The following is a 19569-nucleotide window of genomic DNA, read 5'->3' as shown; positions in this document are numbered from 1 at the left end:
AAGAGAGATCAATGGATATAGCACAAGCTTAGTTTATTGTGGCCCAGCAGAGTTCAGCTCTGTTAGCTTTAGGCAGTCATTTGACGGCCTGCTCTTCCAGACTTGGCCACCAACTGTTTTAATAGCCTATAATTTCCTTATTGATATATAAATGAGATCAGCAGCTGTCCCTTTATTAGTGCATGCAGAAGCACAGCATGATTAGTACAACAGCTCTCACACTGTTAGAGCAGTGTCTGTGTCTGGACTTCATAAAAAAGTGGGTAGGATCTGAATGGGCACAGATGTACCTACCCATGAGGTCTGCTGAGCTACCAGAGAGCACAGAAAGATTTGATTCTTCCAGTATGTAGTGGTAAGAGAACTAACTTCACAGAATATTGCCAAATATTGCGTGTCTAGGAACCAATGAATTCAGAGATCACTACGGACTTCCTTTTGGTGAATGATATAAAAGAAACGTGCAAGATCAAAGGTAGTGCAGCATCTTTTTGCAGGTCCCTTTGAATGCCATGAAAGGATGTAATAAACACACAAGAATTTTTACCTAACTCAAACACACCAAAAATTTTGTAGCCCAACTCATTACCTGCATTCACATAATTGATGTAGTCCTACCTTAGCATAAACAGTGTACTTTTCAGGGGGATCACAAAGTAGTTCCCAGGACCCACTGACAAGTATCAAAAGATCCATATATACCCCCAAATTGGTATGAATATTTATGTGCATGTTTCTGGGGAAAGGATTCATAGCATTCATTAGAGACTTAAAAGTCTGAAAGTTGAAGGGTCCTTGTAAGCTAAGTTGTATCACTATATTTTCAAGTATATTCTCAAACAGGCATTTTCAATATTTTACCACCTGAGTAGAAACTGGGTGGTTGTCTTTGAGTACTTTAGTTTAAATGAAATCTATACTCAACCAGAGGTGAACTAGGAAGCTTAGAGATATCAATCTGTCTCTCCCCACTTTAGTGAGAGAAAGAAAGAGAGTTATGTCCAAATTATTTAAATAGTTCATTCACTTTCCCACTCTCCTAGAGGGCTGTGTTACATCTCTTTATCACCCAAATATCTTGCTTCTTACTTCACTGAGAAAACTGAAGTAATCAGAAGAAAACTTCTACAGATTCTCTCCTCCTTATCTACCCACCTTGGGCACTAATACTCAAACACACTCTCTTTCCACCTGTTATTTTAGACGAACTGACCATGCTCCTATCTAAAGCAAACCTTTCCTCCTGAGCATTGGATTCCATCCTTTCTCAAGGATATCATTCCAGAAAAATCTCTTTCCTGTCTTTCAAATATCACTTTCTCTTCTCTTTTGGATCACTTGCATTAACACACAGACAAGCTATTGCTATTATTTCTTCCATCCTAAAATACAAACACACACACACTCTCTCTCACGTATACTTCTCTTGGTCCCATTCCTGCATCTGCTTCCAGAAAGCCTAATGCATGACAATGTACGAAACTAAATTTCTAGAATTTACTGCTCAAACCTACTCTCCTTCTACCTTTCTCATCTGTGTTAATAATTGCTGCATCCTTCTAGTTTCTCAGGATAAAAACTTTAGGATCACCTTGACTCCTGCCTTACAACCATCCACTCTGTCAGGGAATCTCATAACAGATTTCTACTTACCATTCAAAGTTCTGATTAGGTTCCTGGACTTCTTTCTAAAACTTTCTAGAATATTTCTGACTTTATAGAACTCTCTCTTTTTCTACATATCTACACCATCAATTACACTGCATATTCTAATGCTTATAAAGATTATCTTCTCAAACTCATTACAAAGATGAATTATAACTCAGACCCTCTACCTCCCACAGGACTAAACACACAAGTGTGTATTTAGTAAGGGCTCCACAAACATCACTCTAAGTGATTGGTTTTCTTGCAAGTTTCCAATAAAATTGGAACCACAAATAATACTTACTTTGATTAGTTGAGTTTGAAATAATTTGATCTGTATTTCCTGCATTTGCAAAGCTATCTGTCATTTCTCCAAACACCAGCATCATAAGGGGGAGTGCAGCACCGTGGATGATGGCAGCCAAAGATCCCACCACCATATAAAACCTGTCGAGCCAATTTGAATAGCGAAACTAAAAAAGGAGAAAAAAGAAGAACATAGAAAAATTAGTACAGTTTCATGGATGGTATGCTTTGCTGTCAAAACATATCCAAAATCCAAACATTTTTCAGACTTCTACTGCTACTATCCTAGTCCGAGGTACCCTTTACCTTTGCTAAACTATTGCAATAGCCTAAACAGAAATGGGCATTTGATTCTTCTATTGAGTTCTGGCTTAATTCTTCATAATGGATTTAATCTGTCTTCTCTTCTTATGTGAAGTCTGATAAGAAGGATGGGACATTCTGGGAAACTATAAAAGTCTTTAATAGTGAGATAGGAAACCAGCAGGCACAACTTGTTAAAAAGTTGCAAGACCCAAACCAAGGTCTCCCACAAAAACAGGAATACTGGATGTAGTGAAGAAACTAGTTAAGACCACTAAGAGCCAAGATGGTAACTTAAATGATCTCTGCTCACCCTCATAGCTCATTGTACCCTGCTTATAATATATTCACATACTAAAAGAAACTCCAACCAGCCCCATGACAGTTTACAATCACCATAACAACCCCTGGAAGTTACCTTATATGGTACGAAAAGAGGAGGACCCCTGATTCCTAGAAATCTGCACCTTTTTCTCAGAAAGCCCACTAATGATCTACTCCTTATTTAGCACATAATCAAGAGACAGCCATAAATAGAGTTTGCCAGCAATGTACAGGTGCTACTCTATCTATGGGGTAGCCTGCTTGCTGTTTGTGTGTTTCATAAGTTTTGCTTTCATTTCCAGCTTAAGGCTCACACTTCAATTCTTTCCTGCATGAAGCCAAGAACCCCCTTGACCTTCAGGCCTGATCCTAGTTTTGGGGTCCTCTTTCTGGTGTCAGTGGGACTATAATATAGTATTTGTTGCTGTAGGTTATAAGACTAGAAGGCACTTTTCATCTCATGGGAAAAAACACGAATGCAAAAAGCCCTTCAGAGGAAATACTGTGTTGCTTTAAGGAAGTGGCTTGGGTTAAAGAAATGCTGAACAACAAAATTAACAAAATGTAAAATGAATTTAACATAATTAGAACTTAATAATAAGCAGGAAGAGGAAAGGAATGAGTTAGATGCATGCTTCCCAAGGAACATTTTTCCTGAGAAAATAGAATATGGCCATAATGAATGACCAGTGAAGATCTGTGTAATCTCTTTAATGGTAGACAAATCACAGGGAGGAAAGAAAGGCTTCTTTGGATCCAGAAAGTGACAAAAAGAGGACAAAGTAAGAGGAATGGGGTTGGGTGTGGTGGCTTACACCTATAATCCTAGCACTCTGGGAGGCCAGGGCAGGAGAATTGCTTGAGCTCAGGAGTTCCAGACCAGCCAGAGCACGAATGAGATCCCATCACTACTAAAAATAAAAAATTAGCCGGATGTGGTGACACATGCCTGTAGTCCCAGCTATTTGGGTGGCTGAGGAAGGGGGATTGCTTGATCCCAACAGTTTGATGTTGCAGTGAGCTATGATAATGCCACTACACTGTACTCAGGGGAAAGAATGAGACTCTGTCTCAAAAAAAGAAAAAAAAAAAAAGAAAAAAAAAAAGAGGGATGGGCTCATGGCCCACCTGGGAAGCAATTAATACTTTTCCCATACAACTCAAGGAACTAGCTAAGCATCAAAAGAAAACCAAATGAAGGAAAACAAAAACAAACAGGATGAACCAGCTGTGGGAGGCTGTAGATAAGGCCTGAGGCAGGTAGTTGTCATGTGGATGCAACATGTAGCTGTAGGCAACAGATTTTTGATGTAGGCAGGAAACTGGGTATAAAGTCATAGGCCTAGGCAGGGAATATAAAACAAAATAAAGATACAAAGATCAGACAACATAAAAGACAGAGCAGCAAAAAGCAAGATTTTAGAACTTACATATATTTCACAAGAAGACAGAAACCAATCCTTAAGTTAGCTAACACGGATATTACACTAGTAACAAGTGGGAATAAGTACTAAGTTGACAAATGGAGAAATAAAGAGCAGAATAGTTCTGGGCAATAGTGGATGGCAGTTCATAAAGCAGGAGAGAAAAAGCAAAGTCAAATTATAAAATGATTAGTGAAAGTTAAGGTTTGGTGTAAAAAGAATACTTGGGTATTTGCATTTAAACTCTTTCTAGCTCTTAAAAATGTAATCAAAGGAGCTTAAGTTTGGGTTGATGACATAACTTTCCATAACCTAAAAACATCGTTTCCTTTACAAATTCAAAACTTAAGGAGAGAATGATGCTTTGACATTTTTTTTTTTTGCTATTTCTTTGAAGCGCAGGTTTAATTTTGCCACCATGTAGTTTGTCTTAACTAAGCTTTCACCCATTTCCTTAAAAAACACAAATGAAGAGGAAGAGGTGGGCAGAAACTATTTATCTTCTCTTAAAGACTCTATTAAAGTGGACAAAATATCAAACTCCTCAGCACAGGAAGAAAAGATAGTTGATATACAAAGATTTCTCTCATCCCCACCACCACAGGGCATTTTGCCTCCAGAACTATCACTGGCCATAATAAAAACAAGCAGGCCATGAATGCAAACATTTACAGTTGGCCTACTCAACTGTAAAAGAGAGAATGGCCTGGGGAGAAAAAAAAAACCACACACACAAAATATTTCTGTCTCTTTAAAACTTCCCCCACTCTTTTTGTGAACTGAAAACTGCATCCTTGCCTCAGGCCAGTAGTTGGGAGAAGCAAAGAAGCGGCCTTTTGTTCCTGAACCCCAGGCAGACACCAGCTCCCAGGTGGGCCCAGGTGGGGCTTTGTCTTCGGCAGAGATGGAACCCTTATAATACTTAACCACAATAGCTTAAAACTGAGGGCCTCTCCCTTTAAAAGCTCTGTATTTCTGCTTATGTTCAGGAAATTTGGATTTTGAAACAAAAAGGTCTACCCATTTTTCCTCCTTTACCAGCAAAGTAATAAAAACCTCTCTTTCCTCCTCCCCAAACCACTTATTCTCGTTCTTCTGAGTTGGCCTCAAGGACAAGTGCCAAGCTTTTGGTAACATAATGACAGATAAAGGTCAGAGATAAATAGCAAAGATATAACCCTTGCCTTCAGAGAGTTTACAGAGAAGGAAGGCAAAGCAAAAAATTTATTCAGTATGTACTCTGCATGCTTTGACAGCATAGTGTATAGAATAGACATAAAATTGAGCCAATGGTCATTTCCTCCTTTATGGAAAAGTTTCATAAAGGAGGTGATGTTTCCTTCCACTTCCAGCTTTGAAACTTCAGTGACTATTTAGAAGAAGGAAGGCATTCCAGCCAGAAAGAACAGTAAGCAGAAATAGGAAAGAACACAAAATGCTTAGAAAAGACTGGGGTCTCTCAAGCTTGGGGTATGAGGTGTGGAAGTATCAAGAAATAGTAGATTGTCCTAGAGGCACCCCTCCCGGAGCTGGGAAAACTGGAAGACATGAGGGTTGGAGCAGAAGGAGGGCAGAGAAGTCTCATTTAGTCCTGTTTGAATGCCTAGCCTGGAAGTACAATCCTGGAAGTATGTAGAAAGAATTCAGAGTTTGGGACACAGATTTGTGGCTCTAGGGTATGTAGTAGAAGTCACAGGAGTGGATAAGATCAAATCATCCCGGAAGAGATAGAGATAGTATTTTGACTTTTTTTTTTTTTTCCCTAAGAGATGGGGTCTTGCTAGGTCGTCGAGGCTTGAATGCAGTGGCTATTCACAGGTGCAATCATAGCTCACTACAGCCCCCAACTACTAGGCTCAAGCAACCCTCCCACCTCAGTCTCCTGAGTAGCTGGGACTACAGGTGCATGCCACTATGCCTGGCTTTTGACTGTCCTTTTGATGATCTTGGGGTGAAAAGAAGAGAAAGGATCGTTACTAGGGTGGGATACAATGTCAAAGTAGGACTATTTAATGAAGTCTTATGCTGATAGGTAAATCAGTCAAAGAGACAACTGGTGGAAATACAGGAAGAAAATGGAGAGGAAGCAATGTCCAAGACAATAATAAAACAATTATTTCAAGAACATGAGGCACGGGATCATCAGTTAATGCTATAAGTATTCTGTGAAACAAGATATTCCCATGATGCCCCAGGATTCCTTCATAATTGTAAGAGGGCAGAGATATCTGTACAACAAAGGGATCCAATCTGTCATCACCTTAATCAAGTGATCAAAGTTAGCTTCATAAAAAAATAGAATACCCTGACATTTGATGTTTCCAGAAGTGATGAGATACGATATCCCCTATGCAATTTTCTTACCAAAAAATGAAACTGTTACACCCAACTTTCAGTATATAAGAACTCAAGAAAATGAGCAAGAAAAACATCAAATAACCCCATTAAAAGGGGAAAAGGACATGAACAAAAGCTGTCAAAAAAAAAGATACACAATAAAAACATGAAAAAATGCTCAACATCACTAATCATCAGGGAAATGCAAATCAAAACCACAGTGAGATACCACCTAACCCCAGTGAGGATGGCTTTTTATCAAAAAGTCCCAAAACAATAGATGCTGGTGTGGATGCAGCAAGAAAGGAACACTTATACACTGTTGGTGGGACTGCAAACTAGTAAAACCTCTATGGAAAACAGTATGGAGATTCCTCAAAGAACTAAAAGTAGACCCATCCAAAGGAAAAAAGTCACTGTATCAAAAATACACTTGCACTCAAACGTTTATTGCCACACAATTCACAAACGCAAAGCTGTGGAATCAACCCAAGTGCCCATAGATACATGAGAGGATTAATAAAATGTGGTATATGTTTACTATGGGATATTACTCAGCCATTAAAAAATGAATTTGGGCTTTTTGCAACAATTTGGATGGAACTGGAAAGCATTCTTTTAAGTCAAGTATCGCAAGAATGGAAAAACAAATACCACACGTACTCACTGTTAAATTGGAACTAACCGATCAGCCCTCAGGTGCACAGATGTTAGTAAAACTCAGCAGAAATCAAGCAGGCGGGACGGGGAAGGAGAAGATGGGTGAAATCATACCTAACAGGTATATCTGGGTGATGGGCACACTTATAACTCTGACTCCTAAGCTGTACAAAAGCAATTCATGTAACCAAAACATTTGTAACCCTGTAATATTATGAAATAAAAAAAAAAAGAAAAAAGAAATGCAAAGCATGGAAGTAATCAAAATAGATGATAGGTATATAAGTATGAAGTTTACTGTTCTATACCTTTTTTAAATGTTTAAAGTTTTTCATAATAAAACTTGGTAAAGAGCTAGGTGCTGTGGCATGCACCTGTAGTACCAGCTAGTCAGGAGGCTGCAGCGGGAGGATGACCTGAGGCCAGGAGTTCAAGTCCAGTGTGGGCAACATAGCGATATACTCATCTCTAAATAAATAAATATTTTAAAATTGTTTTTAAAAAATTTGCTAAAGAGAAGAGGCAAAAGTATGTCTCTTCATTTCAGACCAGAAGGAACAAGATAAGAATACAAATACAAGTAATCTTCCAGGAATAAAGACAAAGCTGACAGAGTTCAGAAACTCATATTTCTATTTGACATGAAGCAAGACTGATTTCTGGAGAGAAGGAGGTGAGAAGATTTGAGGAAAGTGGTAACACAATGCTAAGTAGGACAAAAGCCTCAGTCAAATGCCCTAGCTCTCTAGTTTATTAGGAAGGAGACTTTGGGGATAGAGGGGAAATCTCTTAATAGCCTTGAGCCTGAGTTTCTACATTTACAAAATGAGGAAAATATTTATACATATAGAAAACCTTACATAGTTACAATAAAAATGAGACTTAATACAAAAAACTTTGTTAAGCATGTGATATAAAAATATACAGTATAAACAGGTATTGTTGTTGGTCTTGGAAATATAATTAATAAGACTTTTCAGGGTCTTACAGTCAAGAATCAGGTGGACAAAAAAATTGTAACACTTCAAGAGAAATGTAAGACAGAGGTATAAACTAATTATAAGTGGAACCCTTTTAAAAAAAGGAAATAGAAAATGGTCAGATGCTCATAGGAAAGAGAGACAAGGTGAAACAGAAACACGTGAAAGGAAGGTTGATCAGTGCTGCAAGCCAAGGGTTGGGCTTCCCAGGGCAAAGGAAGGAGAAGGTGCTGGCAGGAAAGAGGTTTAGGTAATATTCAGCAGGCTTGATGCAAACGTGACCTTACCATGGTGCCTGGGGTGGAGAGGGAAATCAGTGAATTCATTCATTCATTCACTATTCAAAATTTATTCAATATTCAATATTTATTGCACACCTAATAAAGGTCAAGTTGGTTCTAGGTACTGATAACAACAATGAATAAGACAAGCTACCTATCCTCATAAAGCTTACATTCTAGTGCATATAGTAAAAGAGGGAAAAGATGTATGCAATAGTTATTCAATATCTAAGTACCTATTAAAGTTCCACCACTGTTCTATGCATTTGGGATACAGTAGTGAACAAAATATACATAAACTCCTGCTCCCATGGAGATTACATTCGGAGAAAAGACAAATATATGAACAAGAAATCAGATAGTGGTAAGTATTCAGAAGAAATATCACACAGGGTAATATGCCACAGTGACAGGCAGGGGCAGCTGGTTTAGATGGCTGATCAGAGAATGTCTTTCTGAGAAGGTAACATCCAAGATGAGACCTCACTCACAGGAAGGATACAGTTCATCACGTGAGGGTCTGGGGACAGAGCATGTCAGGCAGGAAGAGCAAAGGCCAAGGCCCTTGGGTGACAATCAGCATGATGAGTCTCAAGGGTAAACAGAATGCACTGTGGCAAGAGAGAGGAAGGAGATTTGTCTGCGGTGAAGTCAGAGAGGAGAGGAAGGTCACGCATGCAGGGCCTTTTATAGTCATAGGAAGTGAAAGGAGTTTGGGCTTTATGCCAAACTTCTAGGTTAGTGGAAAGGAAAGGCTTTCAATGTTTTTAAGGTAGGAACTGATGTGATAATGACGTGGCTGCTATGCATGGGAAGATTTTCAGAAGAGCAAAAATGAAGGAGGGATATTAGGAGAAAAGAGAGCAATTGAGAAAGTCTGACCAGGAGTGGTAGGCAGAATAAGGGTCCCCCAAACACATCCATATCCTGATCCCAGGAACCTGTGAATGTACTTCCTTACATGGTAAAAGGGACTTTGTTTGTTTTAAGGCTCTGGAGATGGGGAGACTATCCCGACAGGCCCAATGTAATCACAAGGGTGCTTAAAAGAGGGAAGCAGGGGCTCAGAGTCAGCAGCAGGAGGTGCGATGGCTGACGTAAGAGGTGGAATAATGCAAGGAAGGGCCTATGAGTCCAGGAATGTAAGTGTTTTCTGGAAGCTGAAAAAGGGAGGAAACATATTCTCCTCTAGAGCCTCTAGAAGAAATGCAATCCTGCCAATACCTTGATTTTAGCCTGGTAAAACATCTGAATCCAGATGTCAGGTAACAAATTTGCATTGTTTTAAGCTATTAAATTGGTGATATTTTCCTACAGTAGCAATAGGGAATGACTACACAATATTAAAAGGGGGATAATAAAGAGGAAGGGCAAAGTTGGAAGGAACTGGAAGTTATGGTCAAAGACTGATACGTTTGAGTTTACACCTTTGCAGACGAAAGCCCAACCAGACAATAAGCCCAAGGTCCTGCCCACAGGTGTAATTTACTAATGCACAGTATGGGGCAGTGTTGTTAGAACTGAAGATTTCAAAGAGTGCTGAACCTAGGCGTTATTAATATTTATAAGATTACCAAAATACTCAGAAGACTAGTGGGAGCATAGGTGGATGAAGTAGAAGCAATGCCAGAGTCCCCAAGGAAGGAGGAGTAATTAGAAAGCACATACCACTGAAAATGGATAGGAGATAGTACAATTAAGCAAAGTGAAGCTCAAATGACAAATGAGTTTGCACAAGCATCAAAAAATAATTTGGAAGTGGTTTTGTGGAACTAGAGGAATGCCAATAGCATCCCTAACTCTTGGCGACACAAGAAAAAGACAAAGAGCTGGAAGGAAAATAAGCAGACTGTGATATCACAGATGCAAACAAAAGAAAGAAAATGGTGGGCAGTGTCAAGTGCTGTGAGAGGTCAAGATGGAATTCTAAAACGTCCACTGAATTTAGTGGGTGGTGGGGACAGGAGACAAACTACAATATGTTGAGAACCGACTGGAAGGTAAAAGTAAGACAGCGAAGGCAACTCGTGTGGGTGAACGGAGCCAGCAAGGGGGGGGGGGGGGGCAGCTCCAAGAAGGGCATTCGTAGGATGAAAGAGCCTTGATGTATCAAGGTCAATGAGACAGACCTAGATGAGGGGGAGAGATTGAAGATACAGAAGAAAAACAACAATAATGTCAGGTCCTTGAGAAGGCAGAGGAGATGGGAGCCAAAGTACAAGTGAGTGATTAGTTTTAAGAACTAAAAAACTCTGTTGTAACCAGAAAGGAAGAGCAGGAATAGATCCAGATACAGGCAGATTTTGAAGATCATTGCAGCTGTGAAGGTCGAGGAATGGTGACCCATAGAGCCATAAAGGTCACCCAAGTCAGTAAGAGCGCCTACCCTGGAAAGGGAGATACTGAGCCAGGTGGTAAAGTCTTCAATGAGCAGGTGGCAGAAAATCAGAAGATAGGAAAAAAAAAAACCCTCTTCAATTCCAGGCAGATAAGCGTTTAACAAATCATAAACTATCATAAACAATTACAGTTGTGAAGACAAATAGGCATGTCTGGGCAAAATCTGGGCCTCCCCCTCTTACTAGCTATTGGACCCTGTGACTCCAGATGCATTATTTAACTTCTCAGTGAGTTTCTTCATTTGGAACATAAGGATAATACAAGTTCCTATATCAAAAGGTTACTGTGAAGATTAAGTCAAATAACACACATGGGGTCCTTAACAAATGCTTAATACAGAGGAAGCACTTAACACCACCAGCTATTATCCATTTAGAAAAAAATCAATGTTTCAATAAGATACGTAAAGTAGAAATCTCAGAATTGAACCTGCAGCACAATTCTGGCAAGAGTGTATAATCTTCTACAGAGTTCGTTTTGCGTGGGAACTGCAGCCCAACTTTTATTTTTCTTGCCCTTATTTCCATTTGTCCCATTTCCTCACTTGCTTTAGATTTTATTCTACTTTTGTGTTTCTGTAAATGCTGAATCAAGGCCTGGGATAAATAAAATAAAGCCTAGCAGAAAATCTGAATCTATCTTACCACTTCCATCACTTTCTCCAGACTGACAAAAAGTCTCATAGGAAAAATAGGTTAACAGACGTTGTGTGCAGAAAAGATTTAACATAGCTGTTCTGAGGGTGCTGTGTTTAGAAAGGCCTGCATACAACGGTGGCCCATGGCTGGTATGTGGAACTTGGGTTTTGGTAGGGTTACCACCACTCTAGCTCATAAATGTGGCCAAACTATTTGTATAAACAATATGGTGTTTATGCTGAACATCTGCCTTCCTTCTGTGAATCTGGAGTTTCAGTGTATGCTGGGCAGAGAGGGTGCCTACGTGATCAGCCCCCAGTAAAAACCTTGGGCACTGAGTCTCTAATGAGCTTCTCTGATAGCATTCCACATGCGTTGTCACAACTCGTTGCTGGGGAAATTAGGTGTGCCCTGTTATTAATAAGCAATGTCAATAACATCAGCATTTTATCGTTAAACAGCATTTTACTGTTAAATTATGTCCTTGTATATAAGTTTTATATACAAATTAGGTTCACCATTTTCTATGTCAACTCTTCAGGAAGAAGATATGAGGAAAATCTAAGCAGTACAACATTTCATCAACAGGCTTAAAACAAAGTCCCTCTACCCTGGCCCCACAGCGTATCCCTGGGCAAGCAAATATGTCTGGCCTCGGTTTCTTCATCTGTAAAATTGGAATAATAATAGTATCTGCCGCAAAAGGATTTGTAAGGATTAAATGAGATCATATACAAAGTACTTAGAACAATGCCTGGCAAATAGTCCTGCATGTGTGTTGGTTATTACCCCACATTTAAATCCCAAATTTTTATTCTTTTGTGGTTTGAAATGAATCTAGTAATGATAATATTATCTCTATATAGTAGGTCTATTAAATTTTCTAAAATATAAGACTCCTAAGTTTTTAAAAGATATAGACTACAAATAGTAAAAACTAAACTACAAAAGACAGAAATGTTTTGGTGTCAAAATGACAGAACTGAAATCTTGGGAATAAATCTAACTTTTACATAAAAGCTTCTTTCCATACAAGAATGTATGGAAATGTAAAAACGAAATCTAAAACAAACAAAAGCTTGGTTACTCAAATAATCTGAGAGTGACTGAAGTATATTGTTTCATCTCCCAAAAGTTCCAAAGGGAATGGAGATAGAACAAAAGAAGGAGCCGTGGCCGAGAGCAATCGTGGCACAGGAAGATGAAGCTCGTGTAAGGCAAACTATAGAGTCCTCAGTGTAAACATCATTTGACTGTTTTTTCCCCTAACTATTTTTATATTCAATTTACTAAAATTCATTTTACAAGACAGTCTATCCACTCCCTCCCCTTAAAAAGAAAGTCTGGTGTGTTATGACTAAATGAGAAATTCTGTGCTGCAAAACTTAATTGGTATGGTAGTCTTCCGGGTTCTGATCTCTGGGACAGGTCACCTAAATTTGCACTATTAGGAAAAAGAAAATAAGAATCCAGGTAGATAGAGGTCATTAACCAGCCACACCTATAAAATTCCTGTCTCATTGCAAGTATGAGTAAAAGACCACCGTGGTTACACCAGAAAATGAAATAGAGTTAGATTAAGGTTTTCAAATTCTAGATTTTCAGCTGTTCAGCACAGAGGAATAATGGTATGTAGCATAGGCCAAACCATAGCAATAAATAATCCATTGTTACCTTCCATTATTATGGATGCCTGAGACTTTGACCTCAAACCTGCCAGGATTTCAGAGCCATTAAAGATACCACTCCAGGCGGCTGCTTTCCTCTATACAGACAGCAAAGACCCAAAGACCGCCACTGGGAGAAATGCTTGTGTTGGTTACAGATCACTGGCAACATAACTAACTAGAATATTGAAATCTAGACTAGGAAGGGTGGCTGCTGATGATTAATTCACATGGCAAGTGAAGATCAGCATTCCCCCTGAAAATAAACTAAATTAAACCAATGCATTTTGCCTCTTCACTAACATACTAAGAAAATATTATACCAGATAAAATCACTCGTTTCTGTATAAAGAGAAGTCAAATTTTCAAAGTATTTTGATAGTGAATGATTTCAAAACTCACCATTCCAAATACACTGACAGTTGGTTTCTTTTCCTTCTTATCTTTTTTACTGGAAAACCTAGAAATAGAATTACATAAAACTTTAAAAATTACACAGTTTTTTTAAATTACCAATATAGAGCTTATATTTAATAACAAGGACAAAGAAACATGTCTATATTATTCAGTAAAAAACAGATTAATAGTATGATCCTATGTATGAAGCTTAAATATAAATATGTTTATATATATCTTAGAAATCTATATATGTAGTTGTCACTGGGTGTTGAGATTTCTATAAAAACATTTTTTTCTTTGTGCCTTTGATATTTCCTAATTTTCTATGATAAATACACACACGCATCCCTTTTGCAATTAGAAAAATATCTATCCTGAAAAAGAGTTCCTTGTTTTTATTCTTATTGGAAAATCATTCATGCTCTCCAGAATTAATTCTCTTAATATCATAAGTAATTATAGCAATAGATATTCTACCTATCCACTACCTAGATATTATTCTTAATCACTCCCTTTACTAATGAAGAGTGATGACAATCAGTTGCTGGACATAACTAGCTTAAGGAAAAAAGTAATTAAATTACTCTCTATGAGCAAATCTAATTCTAAAAAAAGTATTTGGAGCTTTAAATGGACATTCTGACATAAATACAATCTAGAATGGCTATAGCCCAAAAAGATGTTCTGTACACTGTCAAAAAGCTTTCCTGAGACATAAGAATGTCAACTATTATTTTGAGCCCAGATTCAAATGAATCCAACTCTGTAACCCATTTTCCACTCTATGTAACCGCCACCTAGGACGTGAAATCAAACCAATCATAATAAATCAGCTTCATCTATACTTTTGTATGTATAAAAGACTATTTTAGAGAAGAATCACATTGTTTTTGCACAGATTTTTAAGTTCAAAAGGTTAATTCATCTTTGTCTTCATTCTTTACACTATGTGAGGTCAAAAGAGGTGAAGAAACTTCTGAAGAAAAAAAATCCAGAGTTTACCCATATTAGGCTTTGGAGTGATGTTAGACAGGCATAAAAACACACAAAATACACAAACATAACTCTTCAGGTTTGGGCCCACCCTATTTCCAGTAAAGTCATGGTTTCAGTTTCCCTGGAACCAGCATGAAAGGAGAAAAATAGCCATGAATAATTTGAGTTTTAGTTCCACATTTTTAATTTTTTCATTCTCTAAAACTGCCGCTACTCTGGAGAATTTGTAACGTGCCAGGTACCAGCTTAGCAAGTACATGCCACACATGATTCACAAACAACTCCATGAGGAAGACTTTTATTTTTGTCCTATTTGTAGATATGAGAAAACTGCATGAGAGTGCAGAGTTAATTAACTTGTCCAAGGTCCCACAGCTGGAACAAAGCCAAGATTTAAATGCCAACTGTTCCCTGACCATCAACTTATAAAGGGTCGTGACCTCAGACTTCTGAAATACTGCATCCCATGGAAATGCACCTTCACCCCTACTAGATTACTTATCTATCTCCATCAGCACAAAACACAGTACTTAGAAAAGCAAGTCATTCATCAAACAATCATTTTAAAAAAGAATCTTTGCAAATACACATATTCCAAATAGTACTATTATTCTACTATTATCTATTATCAAAGCTATCTATATGCTTCTTTAAAATCCCATGTTAAAATATATAGTTAAGATAAAATCAATGACAATGAGCACAGTTTAATAAAAACTACTAATCTAAAACATAATCTCTAATGTGAAAAACGCCTGTAGGCCATAATAGAACCAATAACAAAATGAAGATACATGTAGGATCAAACAATTTTCCTCACCTTTTCCCTTTACATACCCTCAATACTTCTTATTCAAATATACCTAAGTATTTGTGTCATAGGAACATAGTTCTTAAGCTACCAACTTAAAAAAATAAAAAGTTAGAAACAAAAGTGGAATATCTACCTTCTACTCTATGGAGTCTTCTTCATTATTTATATAGAAATTTATTATGAAAATTTTCACATAAACAGAAAAATCAAGAGAATAATATGACTACCCATATAATTCACAGAGTCAATGATTGTTAGCATTTTGACTATATTTTCTTTGTCTATATAAGACAGTATATATTATCATTGTTAATATTTTGCTGAAACTATTTAAAAGTAAGCTGCAAATATGGCAATCATCCCTTCTCCTACCATTATCATATCTAAGAAAATTAATAGCAATGTTGGTATCATCTAATAGCCAGTCTACATTCAAATTTCCCAAGAATATTTTCTATAGGTTTTTTCTATTTTGAACTCTGATATAATCAAGGTTGACACATTATATTTGATGGTTATATCTCTCTAGTCTCTCATAATCTAGAAATCCTCTTTTTTTTTTTTCCTGGACATTGACTTTTTTAAAGAGATAAGAACAGTTGTCTTATAAAATGTCCCACATCTTGGATATTTGAGTGCAAATTGAGAGGGGCAGTTAATGTAAAATATATATCAGACTGAAGGACTTAGTATAAAAAAGAGAATGTAAACTATCTCATTAATAATTTTGATTTCACATAGAAATTATAGTATTTAGGATATATTAGGTTCCAAAAAATATATTTTCAAAGTTAATTTCATGTTTCTTTTTATTTTTTTAATGTTGCTACTAGAAAATTTAAAATTAAAAATGTGGCTCACATTATTTTCCTATTGGGCAGCACCAGCCTAGAAGCTTGGTTGGGTTCAGATGAAACATTTTTGCAAGCACACTTCCCAGGTGATGTTATATACTCAAATTCTATTGCATGACTAGTCACTTAACACAGTCTATCCCACCATGAGTGATACCTCGTCTGATGACTTGGTTAAGGTGCTAACTGCAAAATTTCTCATTGGAAAAGTACATTCTCCTTTTTCCAATTAGCAAGAATTTTGGAGATAATTTTTAGATACAACTTTTCTCTGAATGATTGAGGATCCTCTGATGATCTCTGCCTGAATTAACTATAACAGTGTAGGATCCAAAATGATAGCTAACATTTTCCAGTAAAGAACATTCCTTTATTTTCTTTACTTCACACTCTTTCAGTTTCTCTCCTCTCAGAATATTAAGGATTCATCAATTGTATTCAGTATCTTAAAATCAATCACAGTTATTATTTTCTTTGATGCTCAAGTTGTCCCACACTTGGTCAGGGGAGGCCCCTTCCAGTCAGCTCCTGTATATTTTTGACTATTCCATTAAATTCTACTTTCTTGTTTTCAGGAATTACAGGATAGCTCAGGCTCACTTCGTAGTTTCTTTGCCCCAGACCTGGCTTACATTAGCTATTTTTCTATAAGGTGATTATTCCTTTTAGGGAGGAATGGTATTTAGAAACCAAGATCTGGCACTAAGAGTGCTCATTGCTACTGCCCCTTTCAGAGGACTGAAAATGAACTATTTAAAAAAAAATGAGTTCATATTGAAGTTTCTAATTAAAATTTGACATTATTTTTTAAAAACTTATTTGATTTCCACATTTGCATTTTTTTCCTCTTACACTGAAAAGCTGGGTTTCTAATAATAAAATATTTATAAATTTATCTTATAATTTACATTACAATTAACTACTAACAATGAACCTATTAAGTTTAAATTTTCCTGTATAGGCAGAGCACCGTGATCAAAATTTACTTAAAATAATTATTTTCTGTATGTGGTTATGTTGCCAATTATATATGTAGATATTCATTGCCAGTTAAAACGAAACAACCTAAATGTGGTTTGGGTCTTCTGACTCGTCTGCCAAACCACAAACATGCAATGTTTATGTAGCTGTTCACCAGAAGCAAGACATTAGACTGCAGAGCAGAGCACAGGCAGCATATGGATTCAGGCCTTAGAGGACTTGAAATGTTACCAACACGTGGAAATGATAAATACTCAAGATGATGGATACCCCAAACACCCTGACTTTATCATTATGCATGTAAAAAGCACATATACCCCATTTCATAAATATATAAAATATTATTTATCAATAAAAGAAGAGAAAAACCAAACTTCCCCACTCAAAAAATAAAGTCCAAGGGAGAATGCATTCCCTACACTCAGCCAAAGAACTTCTGCTCTACACAAGGGAACTGCTTCCAAAGGCAGCTGGAGACTGGAAACAAATTGCCCAAATCTGTCAGCTACGTAAACTATGAAAGTGAAACAAACGGTCCACCTTTTTTTGTCCGGCTCCAAGATGTATTTTTTCCCTGATCTTCCTTTGCCGTCCCCTTCAAGATCCATCGCGACCTAAAGAGAAATCGCAGCCCATTAGCGGAATGTAGGACCTGCAGGAGCCGGAGGTTAGAGTGACCTCTACTTCTCCTCCGAACCCGGAGGGCACTAAGGCGGAGCGCGCGCCCGCATGCAGGTCATTCCTGTGCGCGGGGCCTCCAACCTCTCCGCGCGGGCAGAGTTGGAGGGGCAGCCGCGCGTTCCGCACTTTGCCCGCTGCCAGCGCGGCTGTGCCTCCGGGTCCTCGTCGCCGCGGACGACGCTGCCTCCATCCACCCGCCCGCGGGCTCGGAGACCCGGTCCCCGCACTGCGCTGGCTCTGCGCGCTCCAGCCAGCGTGATTCAACGCACTGGGCTAGCGCTGGAAACTATGGGTTGGGGGATGCTCCCCTAGTAACTCTGGGTCTCACTCCGCTATGTCCCCATGAACTTGCGGAGACTTCCACAATCTCCACCGCGCCTCCCACCCTGCCCCAGAAGCCTTTCTCCCGTGGGGACCAAGCTCGGGAAGTTGGCTAGCCGGACCCTTCTTGGGAGCTTTCCCGTTTAGTTCCCAGCTTCGCGTGCCCCTACCGTTGGACTTTACCTCGGAACGTCCACAAAGGCGTGGATTTTGGAAAAAGAGAATTTAGACTTTCGTGGGAAGACTCGGCGGATACGAACAGCGGCCTCAGCGTCTGTGAGCTTGGAGGAGCTGCTGCCCGAATGCGCCCAGGCTTCCTGTAGCAAACAGATGAAGCGATGGGCGCAGCAGCCCACACCCTGGCGCTGTCCTGCCCAGCCAATCAGCCTGCCCACATGATTGCCCCCATACCGGCTTTATCGAAGGTTGATTGCCCTGGAAGTTGCGAAACAGTTGGATTTTCAAGAGGAACGTCCAGGCTCATATTGCCCGTCTGCAAAGGGCAAGTAGGGGAACGCACATCAGCTGAATCATCAGGGACACGTACACTGATAAAGACGTTTCTCTGCATGTCTGCACAAGTGTCCGTATCTATGTGTGTGTGTGTGTGTGTGTGTGTGTGTGTAGATGTACAATTGGATTGCTGGGTTTAGAATATTTAAGGGAAACTTTTCTCTGGCATCGCATTTAATACAATTAATAAAATAACCTCCGACCTCGACCATTCTGTAAATTTCTCTTCCTATCAGCACCTTTAAAAAGGCCAGGAGAAATTTTTCTGCAAGAGTCTTTATTTAGTATGTTTAACAGTTTCTGAGGTATATCTATTCATCTTTATTTGATGATAAATGGAAAGAAAAAGGAAGATTTTTGAATACATAGACACAGGATTTCAGGGTAGAAATGGTTATTTGTTTATTTATTTATAGGTGGTGGGTCTTGCTTTTTTGCCCAGGCTGGAGTACAGTGGTGTGATTAAAGCTCGCTACAGCCTCCAGTTTCTGGGCTCAAGGCCATCCTCCCACCTTAGCCTTTCCAGTAGCTGAGACTACAGGTGTGAACCACTGCACCAGGCTAGTATTTTAAACTGTGTAATATTTTAAACTTTTAGACATCAGCTTAGTGCCCATGTTTTTCTCAAGGCATTTCAAAATCCTTACATTTTAATTTGATCATTAAAGCAAACATGGCATGTTTTATCATATTCCTTTAGTTGTAATTTCTTTTCATATATACAATTTTTAAATATTTTTTCTTGCCCACTATATTTTTCAAATAGCTAAAAATAAATGCAGTCTTCACAATTCAAATTTGTAAAGCAGTGCTAACACATCAGAAGTTTTCTTCTTATAAGCATAGGGGGAATAGCTGTTTCAGTAACCTCTAGACTGCATTCTCTGACTTACACATGTTGCCTCTCAGCTTGCTGTGAAAATTTAGAAAGAGAAAATCCCTTTATTTTTCACTGCATGATATAAGGCTATTGCTCCTTTCTTTAAATATCTCATACTTCAGAGCCATAATATTCTTTCCATTCTTTACTCCAAATTTTCCTT

At 38.3% G+C, this 19569-nt stretch overlaps 1 protein-coding gene across 1 annotated transcript in view; it reads right to left on the bottom strand.

Moving 5' to 3' along the window:
- ABCB1 (ATP binding cassette subfamily B member 1) overlaps positions 1-18294 on the bottom strand; it is an 89126-nt gene extending 70832 nt beyond the window's left edge. Inside the window, exons 1-4 of the mRNA XM_069462601.1 lie at positions 18197-18294; positions 17552-17625; positions 13370-13427; positions 1952-2120 (exon numbers count right to left, since the gene is read on the bottom strand). Coding sequence (XP_069318702.1) covers positions 1952-2120; positions 13370-13427; positions 17552-17619 — 295 coding nt within the window. The 5' untranslated portion in view covers positions 17620-17625; positions 18197-18294. The remainder of the gene's footprint in view (positions 1-1951; positions 2121-13369; positions 13428-17551; positions 17626-18196) is intronic.
- Between the last annotated feature and the right edge of the window lie 1275 nt (positions 18295-19569).

This window comes from Eulemur rufifrons, chromosome 29 (genome assembly GCF_041146395.1).
Source record: "Eulemur rufifrons isolate Redbay chromosome 29, OSU_ERuf_1, whole genome shotgun sequence".
Taxonomy (NCBI): Eukaryota; Metazoa; Chordata; class Mammalia; order Primates; family Lemuridae; genus Eulemur; species Eulemur rufifrons.
This window is presented reverse-complemented; position numbering and strand designations above follow the sequence as displayed.